This window comes from Pempheris klunzingeri, chromosome 15, assembly GCF_042242105.1.
Source record: "Pempheris klunzingeri isolate RE-2024b chromosome 15, fPemKlu1.hap1, whole genome shotgun sequence".
NCBI lineage: Eukaryota > Metazoa > Chordata > Actinopteri > Acropomatiformes > Pempheridae > Pempheris > Pempheris klunzingeri.
This window is the reverse complement of record NC_092026.1, coordinates 16,961,153-16,973,772: the sequence shown is the minus strand read 5'-3', so window position 1 is coordinate 16,973,772 and position 12,620 is coordinate 16,961,153. Positions and strand designations below refer to the sequence as shown.

Genomic DNA, 12,620 nt, shown 5'->3' with positions numbered 1-12,620 from the left:
AAAATGTTTGGGCATTTGTACGGTTTGTATATCATGTCTTCGGGAATATATTTTAATCAAATAATATTATGGGGTTGTAATAAAAATCTTTATTAGCATGTTGGTGAAAAAAAAAGTAAATGTAAAAAAAAAAAGAAAAGTTAAATAACCGATTTTTTTGGCCACTTGGGGGCAACAGAAACAAGCTGTGAACACAACACTGACATATAAGTTGATATGACAAACAGTTTCCTATTTACACGTCCAGGAGACATGGAGCAACATTAGGATTCATTTGTAGTTCTGTTTCTGTCCAACCAATGAATCCGCTATACACTATTCTTTTAGCTTGGTTTTGGTCTCCACCAACCTCCCCTGAGGGAAATCATTTTTTCCTTAGCTGCTGAATGGTGTTCTCCTGCTTGTCGCTAGCTTTGTGCGTCTGCTGTTTGGGGTGTCGTGTGCTGGGGGTTTCTGTTTTTTTTTTAAGCCTTTCTGCTGAAAACAGCAGTCTGCTATTGCCAAACCCATGCTGAGAACAGCAAGAGTGAACCAAGACAGTAAGTAGTAGCCTGGAAACCCAAAACAACAAGCTGAAAGATATTAAAATTGAGTGGATCAAAGTCAGGAGTTGGGTGATAATTCTCATGTAAATTAAGTAAATTAAGTAAAAAACATTGATTAAAAGTTAATACAGCAGAATATGTGAATGTGTTTAGTAGTAGAAATGGCCAGTGAATTAGCTGACTGAAACATAATTAATCAAAATCCAATGAATCGCTGAAGGCTTTCAGTATGTCTACACCCAGTAAAAGAGATTTTGTCTTGCTGTTTTCAAACAAAGCAAATGTCCTATCAGGATGATTGGTCTCGGACAATGCTGCATCGACGTATCGAGGTCACCTGTCTAATCTGCCACCTGCATCATGAGTAGTGAGCCACGGCACACAGATCTCTGAGCTCAACAATAAGCTTATCGTTCATGGTGTTTCAAATCACCACTCAGGATGACTGACCGGCTACGGTCACTTTGGCAACACTGACAAATACTGATGGAGGAAATAGGTTTTTTATATGCTCATCATTAGTTTGCATAAAAACTGTAAGTGTGAACACCTTTTTAACTGAATGTTTCTCTGGTATTTGTAGCCACTGTTGATGTAAAGTGAATATCAGATGAGATTAATTGTCAGTATGAATTAAATATTAATGAGCTTGTTACTTACGCCATGATAATGACGGTGAAGTCCAGCCAGTTCCATGGATCTCTCAAGAAGGTGAATGGCAGTAGACAGAATCCTCTCGCAAATATCTTTATAGCTGATTCAAAAGTGTAAATGGCAGTGAAAGTGTACCTGCAAAATATTCATGAAAGAATTAATAATGTGCAAAAACTCTTCCTGAATTCTTTGAATGCAGCGAGTAATTTAGAATAAATTTAACTATGTAGAAGTGATTGTTTGCAATATATGAAATAACATGCATATTAAGTATAACATAAGATACAATACATGTCATATATTTACAAATACAACCATATGAAAAATAAAGTACAATGTACAATGCAGTACACACAGTACACACATTGTATTTACAGTAAATACATACAAAGATTTCAATGAATTAAAAAAAAAAAATCAAGACATGGTGAAGACTTTCCAGTGGTTCATTCGTATTTCAGCTGACTTTGACTTCAGGTGTGCCACAGTCAAAGTGCAGAAATCAAACTTTGGTCAGCAGCTGGTTAGCTTAGCTTAGCATAAAGACTGGAAACAGGGGGAAACAGTTAGCCTGGCTCTGTCCAAACAAAATCTGCACATTAACACCACTAAAGCTGTCGTGTTATAACTCATTTGTTTACTTATTAATTGTTATCTTGTAAAAAAAAAAAAAAAAAAAAAAGCCCATTGCTCCACTCTTACCAAGCAACCTCACAATGACAAGAAGGTTTCAGATTTTGCTAGCTTTGGGCAGAGCCAGGCTAGCTGTTTCCCCCCAGGTACCAGCTGTAGCTTTGTATCTAACTGTAGATCTGAGAGGTGTATCAATCTTCTCATCTAACATTTGGAAAGAAAGCAGACTGTTTTTTTTTTTACATTTATTGTGAATTAATTTCTTACTTTTTTCTTGCAAAAGTAAATGAACAAATTAAATGTCTTCTGTCAATACAGGCAGCATGCTGCATGCACATCACAGTATTTCTGAAGGCCTTTTCATTGCTTTAAGGCTTTCCTCTAACATGCTTATGCAGTGTTCTGATTGCAGTTAATATTACATGCATCATATACTTACATGTCAACTGATTCTTCAATCATCACTGACAAAACACCAAACCCCAGCAAAACCTTACATTAGAACACATGTGGCACAGTTTCTGTCTGAGACTCAAAGTTTACAGCTAGCAGCCTCGGTAGTGTGTGTACTTACTCCAGGTGCTTGGTCCATGGTGCCGGATCGGACATGGCCATAAAGAAGCAGTTGGTCAGTATAGTGAACATTATGAACAGGCTAAACAATGTGGAGAAGAGGTTAAGGAAAGTGAAATAGTAAAATATTTACAGTCATAAGTTTTTCTGGTACGTCAACAATGTACATCATCACACAATGACACAATGTTTCTTGTAATCCTATGAAATATACCCATTAGGATAAACCATCAATGTGTGTGCCAACGGTATTAGAATTGGAGTAAATGCAGATTATGGAAAATGTAAGTAAATTCCATTTAACATTAAATCAGGAGAGTGATATCATTCTCTCTTATGGATGAATGACACAATAACAGAGGATCTATCAGTTGCTAACTTTGACAGATGAAATCAAATGATCACAAAGTCACCAGAATAATAACCTGGAATTAACCTCAGTATCTTTCACTAATCTGAATCAATCATGTGTGTGTGTGTGCGTGTGTGTGCGTGTGTGTGTGCATGTATACACACACACACACACACACACACATATATATATATATATATATATATATATACACACATATACATACACACACACACATATATATATATACACATACATGAGTATTTTTATTTTTCTTGCCGATGGGATTTATATGTGTAGTTCACAGCATAACAGATATTTAATAGATAATGTGATCGATAGATGTTTTGTTATCAATCAGCATTGACAAGATCCAGAGGAAAGATTCCCTCCTGCATGTAAAGAAAGAATCAGCTGTCTGAGAACTAATAGGCAGCCGTCACATGATGTGAAATCTCCTTGCTCTTATTTCATTTCAGAGATTAAAAGAGGGATATGAAGGGATTTAGTGTGCGATGCCAGAGAGGACCATTACAAAGCTGTTTCAAAAATGGGACTATGGAAAAATCCAATAGAGACCTACGGGGGGTGGGGGTGGAATCAGTAAATATTAGAAATTGGTTTATCTGCCAGTGTGAGATGCAAGGAGCGGAATCTGAACTTTTTACAGCATGAAGTTATTATTCTGGTGAAAGCTTTTCAGTGCGGTTTGGATTAATTACATTAACTACTTTAAAGGGAAGCACTTTTTTGGAAACAATGATGTGCAAAAGCAACACCTGAAAGTGACTTTGTGGTTGTCACCCTCAGACCTAATCCTGACTTCTCATACCACTTCCAATGTATTTTCTTTTAAACTAATATCACACTTGCTCCATCAAACAATTCCATAATGATTATATAAGTCCATGGCAGGAAGAAAAAGGATATGAATGGACTAAAACTTTTATGGCCATTGTTCTGATGAGGTGAAATGGAGTAAATATGTAAAGTGCAGATGTGGCACTGAATCTGAAGATGGCTTTCCCTTTGTTAAGTACTATAAAAGTCTGCAAAGAAAACAGAAAAAGCAGAAATCATTAGTGAGAAAAAGCACATTTTTTATCTATAAATAACACAAAGTGTCATCAGAAATAAATTAAATTTCCCAAACACACACTTTTTCCCAGCTGTGCAGAGAAAGTGCACAGCAGCTCTCAGCAGGTGCTCAGCTGTTTTCTTTACCCTGCAGGGCTGATAATATAGCTGCTATGTTGAGTCTACCACTCTGTCTACCATCTGTGTCAACTTCCACCATAAGCACCTCTGCTTCCAAGAAAGCAGTGAACGCACAGACACACAGGCCAGTTCAGATAATGGGGGCAACTCCAACAGATGTGGCATTTATTTAAATATTTTCCCGTCTTTGGATAATCCTCCCATCCAGCAGCGCATCACATGCCAAAACAAAGAGACCCTGAGAATGACTGCCACATCCTTTTTCATCTCTCCATAAGCGGCCCACTAATGGGCAGCATTCTGATCTACACTGCAAATCAAAACTTTCTAATCCTATTTCATCTATGCATCTAAAACAGATCTGAAGAGGTTGCGGTCACTCTCCCCTTGTCTCGGCTACCTGCACTCACACACCTCTCTGTGAATTCAGTGACGACCCCCCAGTGCTCAGTGTGATGGGGACAAAATCAACAGTCCTCATTCTGTGAGTCTTCAGCTTTCCGAGTTTCCGAGTTTTGTGTTACTTTTCCCACTTCATATAGAATATATTGATCTGATAAATTCAGACTGCTGAAGCTTCATAATAACGAGTGTGGATTTCATCCCCTGTTACTTCAAATGGAGGCTTGTTCAGAAGGGATCTTTGAATTGCCAGCATTAGCTTTGATCAGTCTTTCACCCATATGGCAACCTTCTAAAGTATACTGCCTACATTTGACAGGTACAATAAAAACAGAACCTATGGCCTTTCTGCTTTTAGATTAGATAGCTGAAGGTTCAGTTTGCTGCTTTTTTTATATTACATGTACATGTATTACAGTAAATGGAGTATATTTAAGGTTTTCACTGTGGAATTATTCACTATTTTCTGTTTGTACATTCAACAATTCACAAGTTTATCAAGAAAGCAGAATAATCCATAATGGAAATTTGCAGTCCTCACCATCAGTTTCCTCAATACCTCCCACTGTTAAAGCCCAGACTGACAGACATACACATGACCCCAACCATCAAACTCATCCAACACACACACACACGCGCAGACACACACACACACACACACACACACACACACACAGAAGCTCTCACCCTCTGGTTCTTGTAGTAAAACGGATCAATGTCCTCCAGTGGCACCCCGATAAGTTCTGTAGGGATGTCACCGAAGATGCGCGGCAGCTGCTTGCCTGCCTCCAGGTCTGGCCTGGGTTTGGGTGAATCTGTGTTCCTCTGAGCATCCTGGCAATCCTTGGCCTTCTTGGCCTGCTCCTCCGCAATCCGCTGCTCCAGCGCAGCCAAGGATTCGCGAGTGAACCGCCGCAAGCCATCAGGACCCGTTGGTAACAGCATGGCTGCCATCTTTTCATCCTGATTCTCCTGTACTAGAATTTACTTACAGCTACAGGAAGGGAGGTGAAGACGAAGAGAAAGCAGAGATGGAAGACAGAGAATAATTAAAACAAGTCATACAGACTTATGAAACTACAATCAAATCACCTTCCTTAATGCAATGTCTTTTGTAACTAATGTGTTTACACACACAGTATGTGTAAAAGAGGCTGTAAAGTGCATGTGCAGATGTAAGAGTACTGATTCCTTCATAATTTGTTTATCATGTTAATGGCAGTTGGTGTGAATGATTCATTTAATATATTTGTCCTGGCCTGAGGGTTTTTATAACTGTGGCCTAAAGGGTGGAGCTGGAGTTATGGAGTGTGAAGGCCGTTTTACATCTAACTAAATTTTTAATCCAAAGCACCAGTATTGGATTGACCTGTAGTCCACATGGCGGTTATTAAACAGAGCTTTTTGTTAGTTCACTGTATTATAACAGAGGATGAACACAGCTCCAACTGGCTAGGTCTTTGTTAAGGTGCCGGAGGCATAAAAAAGTTCAAAGTAATAAAAAAGGGTATTTGCACACTTAGATCTACGCAGTGTGTTACTTTATTTCTGAGCTTTAAGTCGATCAGACCTTCATCAGAACAAACATGAAGCAGTAATGGACAGACAGATAGGAATAGCCCATAGTCATAATCATTCCCAGGAGGTGGAGCCTCTACCACAAGCGTGTATATGGATGTGCTGCATGTTTTCAGTGACTGGAATGGGACTGGTTATTTCCACCTGCCTGTTGTTTAATGTATGCTCTGACGAAGGTCTTACAGTAGAACAATAGTAATAAAGTGATACACTGCATTGATCTCAGTGTGCAGAAACTTTGTTATTAGTATGTTAACTGTGCTAAAAGATGAGAAGTCCATAAATAAAACACTGGTGTGGGGATGAAAGGAGCCCTTTTTCTCTCAGTATCCAGAAATGTCAGAAAGGCATTCTCAACCCCTCGATCTGTATTTAATGGCAAACTCGTGTGTGTCGGTTCATGTGCAACCAAGGCAGAGAGGTGGTCCCACATCACGCGCTGCATGCTCCTGACCGCTGTATGTGGGGGAAATGGGACTGGGGATTATAAACTGTTGAACCTGCTGTAGATTATATTTAGCATGTTTGTTTCTGTCACCACATCAGCTTGTTTTTATTACCTTTCCAATTAAGCTATGTTTTTGGTGCTGGTTGTGTGTTGCTGGCACAATTTTCATGAAATTTGGTGAAAGTTCCATTAAAATTTAGGCACGAATCTCACAAACTCACAAACTAGTAATACTATTGACTAATGAGGTGATAATATGTTTGTATGGCTTTTAAAGCTTGTTGTGCGGCCCCTAAATGGCGCACAACAATTCTAGCACTGGGAGCGCCAGAATCAAAAAAGATGTGAATGGCAAACTTTCACTGAGATTATCTTGTTTTTCTAGCAACATCAGAAAGATTCAGTTCTTCACATAGTGGCTTAAACGAGTACTGACTCATAAGAGCGGTTATGCAAATACATGTCTAAATGGGTAAGTAAAAAATCAGAAAACACTATAATTCATTAGTACAGTAATCAGGCTACAGGAAATATTCTCTCTTGTGAGGAAAGCAAACCAGTGCTATGGTGGAATATGAGGTATTTATGAAGGGCACTGGTATGTACGTCTCCATCACTGAAGCTCTCTCATTTCTCTCACTCATACAAACATTTGTAAGTGCAATGTATAAAGGCTTAAGTCAAAAGCTGGATTGCCTCTGAGTTTCTGATTGGAAGATGGTACTGAGAGAGGTCCAGAGACACGCTAAAAATGTTTTACTCTTACCACTGACCATCAGCTTCCTGTTATCCAACTGCCTCTCTCAAACTAGGGCATCCATAGTTCTAAGTCAGAGGGATTAAGTCCACAGTCTGTAGCTCTGACCACGGGTTTTCACCAGCACTGATTTAGGATAACCGTCACTTGTTGTTTGCCCCTGCTGAACTGGAGAAAACTGCAGCGCCTGGACATCGCCCTGCCAGCAACCCTAAAGATGCCGTTTTTAACATCACATTACAACAAGAGCCAAAGCGTCAAAAAAGCCAAAATGTCCACACTCTTGATGTTTTCAACGAAACTGTTTCAAAACAGTGTGATGGGCCAACATATGGACATTCGTGGTGCTAGTGAGCAAAAGAGCAAAATTCTGATGCAACAAGATAACAAGAACTGTTATTGTTACTACATAAAGATTTTCTTGTCTTTTTGGCCTGAGTCCCATCTTTTGGGATCAGCACACCAAGCTATAAACACAACATCGACATATTATCATCTTACAGAGTTGCTATTGTTTGTGTACATATAATTGTATATTTAGACACCCAGTAGACTCAGCGCCACTTAAGCATTCATTTGGAGTGGTTTTTAAGGGAAGCTGGCAAATGCAAGTCACATATTCAGACTCCTTTTAGCTACTTTATGATCTCAACTATCTCCTAAGCAAAAAGCTGGTTTTTGGGCAGGTAGAGGACAGTTGGTTTATTTGAGCATTTTTAGTGAACACAGTTGCCAGCCATAAAACCAAAACAACGAGCTGAAAGACCAAAAAACACAGAGAGGAACCGCAGAGTCGAATTACAGTTCATCATTACAAGGAATTTCAAATTAAAGGCAATCATTTGATTTATTGTTTGTGTAAAATCAGTAGTGCACCTTTTCTAAATGCCCGACTTTCATGAATATGTCTGATTGAAAATATAAGCAGAACAAAATTGGTGTGGAAAAATGCTGGGAACAGATCAAATATCCAAGTTACCTTAAATCTGTGTTTTTCAGTCCTGGTTTAAATGAATTATCAGAGAGCTTGATGATGAGCTGGTTATTTGCATCAGGTGTGTTGAAGCAGGGAAACACCTACAACATGCAGGGCAGCAGGGCCCAGGTCCAGGGCTGCTGACACTGTGTGTTTACGGTAGATTAAAGGTCAGCTTTAAAGGTGGTCTGGCTTAACAGCACTACTGAATTTTAAAAAAGATGTTAATTTCACAACTTCACTAATTGAGATAGTGATACCCCTACAAGCATTAACCCTTTCTACTGCCTTTCTAGTTTACAATCATGTTAATAAGTGAAGCTAATTTTGTGTTTACTTTAATCAATTCAGAAAAGTTGCTAAATGAAGATTGAATAGCATGAAATGCTGCATGTGGGTGTCTAAAATCTTCAAGAACATATTTACTTTGTTTTTGTTGTTGGCAAACTTTGTTCCTCTGGGCTTAAATCAAGCATAAAGACAGCTAATCTGACCAGAGAGCAAAGGCACAAGAGAACACTTAGGGCCTCTCCACAACCAAAAATTCCCTCCCTTATGAGCCAGGGACAGAGTCTGATATTTTAATAACTGAAAAAGCTTTCCAAAGAGAGGATTACATTTCTATGTTCCCCTTTCGATAGAGAAATGCCATTGTATCCTTTTCATACTGACTAAGCTCTGTGAGTTTTCCATCTCCTCCTGTCCTGAAATGCATTGATCCCTTCACACGTCCAGCCAGACGCTAGTTATCTGCTTTCACTTGATCTGCTTATTTGGCCCAGGTTGATCTCAGATCAGCTCGTCTCATACACTGAATCCAGCGCTTTCCCATTGGACATGAAAAAAAATAGGTTAAGGTCCGTTTGCAACGTCAAAAAGCAGATAAAGCAATGATATTTCTGTCAGAACAGAGCCACCAGTAGGAAGCTATGACAATGACCTCTACTCTGAAACGCACATAATCAAACTATGTATGAATGACATTAATCTACAGTCAAATGCACAGGCGGAATATCTGCCTCTGTGAACTGTTCCCAGGAAATGGTGGTAAAGAATTAGACAACACAGAGGAAAAAAAGTCTGTCGGTTGAATGAAATTTAATTCCCATAACAGCCAGATGTGATACAGTCATCATCACTGCAAATAATTATGATAATTAGATTGAAAGTGGAGAGCAGCCCTGGACTGGCACACACACACACACACACACACACACACACACACACACACACACACACACACACACACACACACACATCCTCAAATTGACACGTGTTCTGTAACACTACTGCTTTAAATTCTCCGAACAATAAACCACAATCTAAATTATTGTAGGAGGATTTGAACCAGAACGTTGCTGGTTTGAACCAGCAACAGAGTTTTTGAGGCTAACAATGATGAAAATAAATAAATAAATAAAAATACGATAATGACATATTGGGCAAAATATTTTCTACTGTTGAAAAATCCACTTGTCAATGCTCTCTGGAGGATAAACTATGTGATGGTAACAAACTATGTAACGTGACAGCTGTAGTGTCATTTCTTTTTACGTATCGACTGACATATTCACGATACATACAGATACATGGCTGATTTATTGTCTCAGCTCTTCTTAATTTATTGATTTAGTATTGTCCTTAGCTCTACTCTGAAGCCCTTAACCAGCTGAATGAGTTGTAATACCAGCTACTGTTAATGTGTCCATGAGCAAGGCATTTGCCTTCATGTCGGCTAGCTCATCGCTCTGACAGCAGGTGTACTGGAAAGTCCAGTAAAACATTGAAATGATGATTTAAGTCTCCAAAAGTTAAGAGAACAAAGCACTAAGTACTTCTTTTACTTCATTCTTGTGTAAAGGAGGAGACATCATATTCAATAGGATTAAAAAGGGCTGAAGGGTGTGGACCCAGCAGCATTTCTCATCAGATGGTTCTGCTGCTGAGCTTTGATGTGTTCATATGTATCTAATTTACCACGAAGTTGATGATGGAAAAGGCAACACAGAGTTTATTTACTGTATTTCTAATTAAGGAAAGCAACAGATCCTACCCCAGAGATTACACCGAGGAATTAAATCAAAACACTCAGTTATGAGACAGTGTATTGAGACATTAGTGAAATGTAAAGCTTCAGTGAAAGCCAGTAAAATATGAGACAAAAGAGGCACTGAAACAAGCTTTACTCTAAACTATAAGCTTCAATAACACTCTCAGATCACATCAAAACATTCAGAACATCAGTGCGATGGAGAAGTGACGTTTAGCACAGCCCTGACATGATGTGTGTAGCCCTCAGGAGTAAAACAGGGTAGGAGCGTCACTGAGTCATGAATGGATACATGTGAAAGCAGATACTACACAAACACTATTACAGCTGACAAAGGTATCAGCCTTAATAAATGGTACTCATGGCTCTGTCTTCACATTAATTGATTTTCTTTCTAATAAAAGTTCTAAATTTTGAAATGACTCTAAACTTGAGTAAACTACTGTTGTCCTTGTAACATGATGAAGTGGACAGAATTCAGACATCATGTGCTGATTTGTTGTTTAAACTCATTTACTTGAGTTTTCCAGCTTCTCATGACATGGTCCAATGTTTTTAGTTACTATGACAACCGCCTCCAACCAACATGAAACAAACTAAAGAAAACCCCTGATTCTTCTACTGAAAACATTACGCAGAACATAGTGTCCATATGTAGCCTCCTCTGACAGGAGACAGAGCGGCCTGAGTGTGACTGTGGTCCAGATCAGCTGACTCTACTGTGACATCATCAATCATCAGTGTTCTCATTTGAGTTATTCATCAAGAGGAGCAATACGTCTTCTGTTGCTCTGTCATGTTATTAAAATACAGTTTTATCTGTTTCTTGAAATGTCTCCAAGGCAACAAAAGCTTCTGATTAGCTGCCATTGTTTTTTTTTCTTATCTGAGCTTTTGTCAAATTTTCTTAATATTTGAATGACTGGAAAACATGTCTTTATACAATATTACTTTAAAGTAGAACTTATGTGATCACCTCATTAGCATAATTATAATATTATAATAATGTGTAACATGTACCACACCATTTGCCAAATATATATAACAACATACATAATATATAATAAAGGATATTGAAATAAGCAGGCAGGTATATAACTGTTTATGCATGAAAACAGTTGATCACTGTTACTTTAACTCTAATATTAGGGGGTTTATGTTTCTCTGGATTTATGAGGTTGAATCCTTAAGAAGGTTATTTCAGGATAACACAGCCAGCACGTCTTTGCTCACTAATGGTGATTGATTATAACATTTCAAATGAGTGGTTTCATTAAGGACTACTTTGCTTACGTTGTAAAGGTCTGTAAACTGAAAATGAACATGTAGGATTCGTAATGTTCATTTCTGATTATACTGCACAGACCTTAGAGTTGTTAACTATCATATCTGCTGTAAAAACAAGCGAGCGCCATGTGTGGAGCTGTTGACAGACCATCAAGTTAAATAATCTGATTACTTGTGAGAGGTGACACAAAAATGAAAACTTTTGGAAACAAAGTGGAAGTCAGTCTGTGGCCTGTGTATTGTCTGTTCTTGCTGGGTCGTGTTACGTGTCTGTGCCCCCTCGGAGCCACATTGTGATGCAGACTGAACTGATGACCTACTTCTTTTGCAAAAACCTTTCATTGTAATTGCATCAGATGGCTTGATTGCTTAGGTCACAGAAGGTATGGACCAACAAAATGAGGAAATCGGTACCACGACCACTGGGATGAGTGGGTGTAAAATGATTGTTATGAGCTGTGTGGCATATCGACACTTAGGCTTATCTGAACCTCACTCCAGAAAACATGGGATTTTAGAACTAATCATGAGTTTCATTAGATGAGAAGATGATGCAGGTTTCACCAAAAGAGGAAAACTGATCTCAAACGTGCAACCACCGCCTGGCATATCATTACGTAATGTGTCGTCCATCACATTTCAGTAAGTAACTAAGCACTAGTTTGTCATCCCTGGTTGGTGTTTATAACTGATTTTGCCACAGTGAGAGATCATGAAAGTGAATCACCTCAGTACATGTAAGCCTTTAATGCTCAATGCTGCACACACACTCAAATATAAAACAGTGAATGGATATTTTGCATTATGCATTTTCTGGTATATTAGTCTTTTTATGATGTACTGTATAGCATATGCCACGTGTTTTAGATTATAGAACAAAACCCTTAAACTCTTTAAACATTTAATTAGTTCATATTTTTGGATATTTTATTTTTTTTATATACTATATTTAAGATTTTTTATTACAAGAAATAATGTCGAGTATTTAGTCTTTGAGAATCCCTATCTATCTGTACAGTACAATCAATATATATAGATGTGCGTGTGTGTGTGTGTGTGAGTGTAATCTAATAATAATCAAATCTAAAGAACTTTACAGAGGTACTTACATATGAAACTCTGAGATTTACAGCATCATTTCCAGAGT

At 38.3% G+C, this 12,620-nt stretch overlaps 1 protein-coding gene across 1 annotated transcript in view; it reads right to left on the bottom strand.

The window, feature by feature from the left end:
* LOC139213826 (sodium channel protein type 2 subunit alpha-like) overlaps nt 1–5,331 on the bottom strand; it is a 32,000-nt gene extending 26,669 nt beyond the window's left edge. The window contains exons 1-4 of the mRNA XM_070844482.1: nt 5,065–5,331; nt 3,688–3,806; nt 2,407–2,496; nt 1,206–1,334 (exon numbers count right to left, since the gene is read on the bottom strand). Coding sequence (XP_070700583.1) covers nt 1,206–1,334; nt 2,407–2,496; nt 3,688–3,806; nt 5,065–5,331 — 605 coding nt within the window. The remainder of the gene's footprint in view (nt 1–1,205; nt 1,335–2,406; nt 2,497–3,687; nt 3,807–5,064) is intronic.
* Between the last annotated feature and the right edge of the window lie 7,289 nt (nt 5,332–12,620).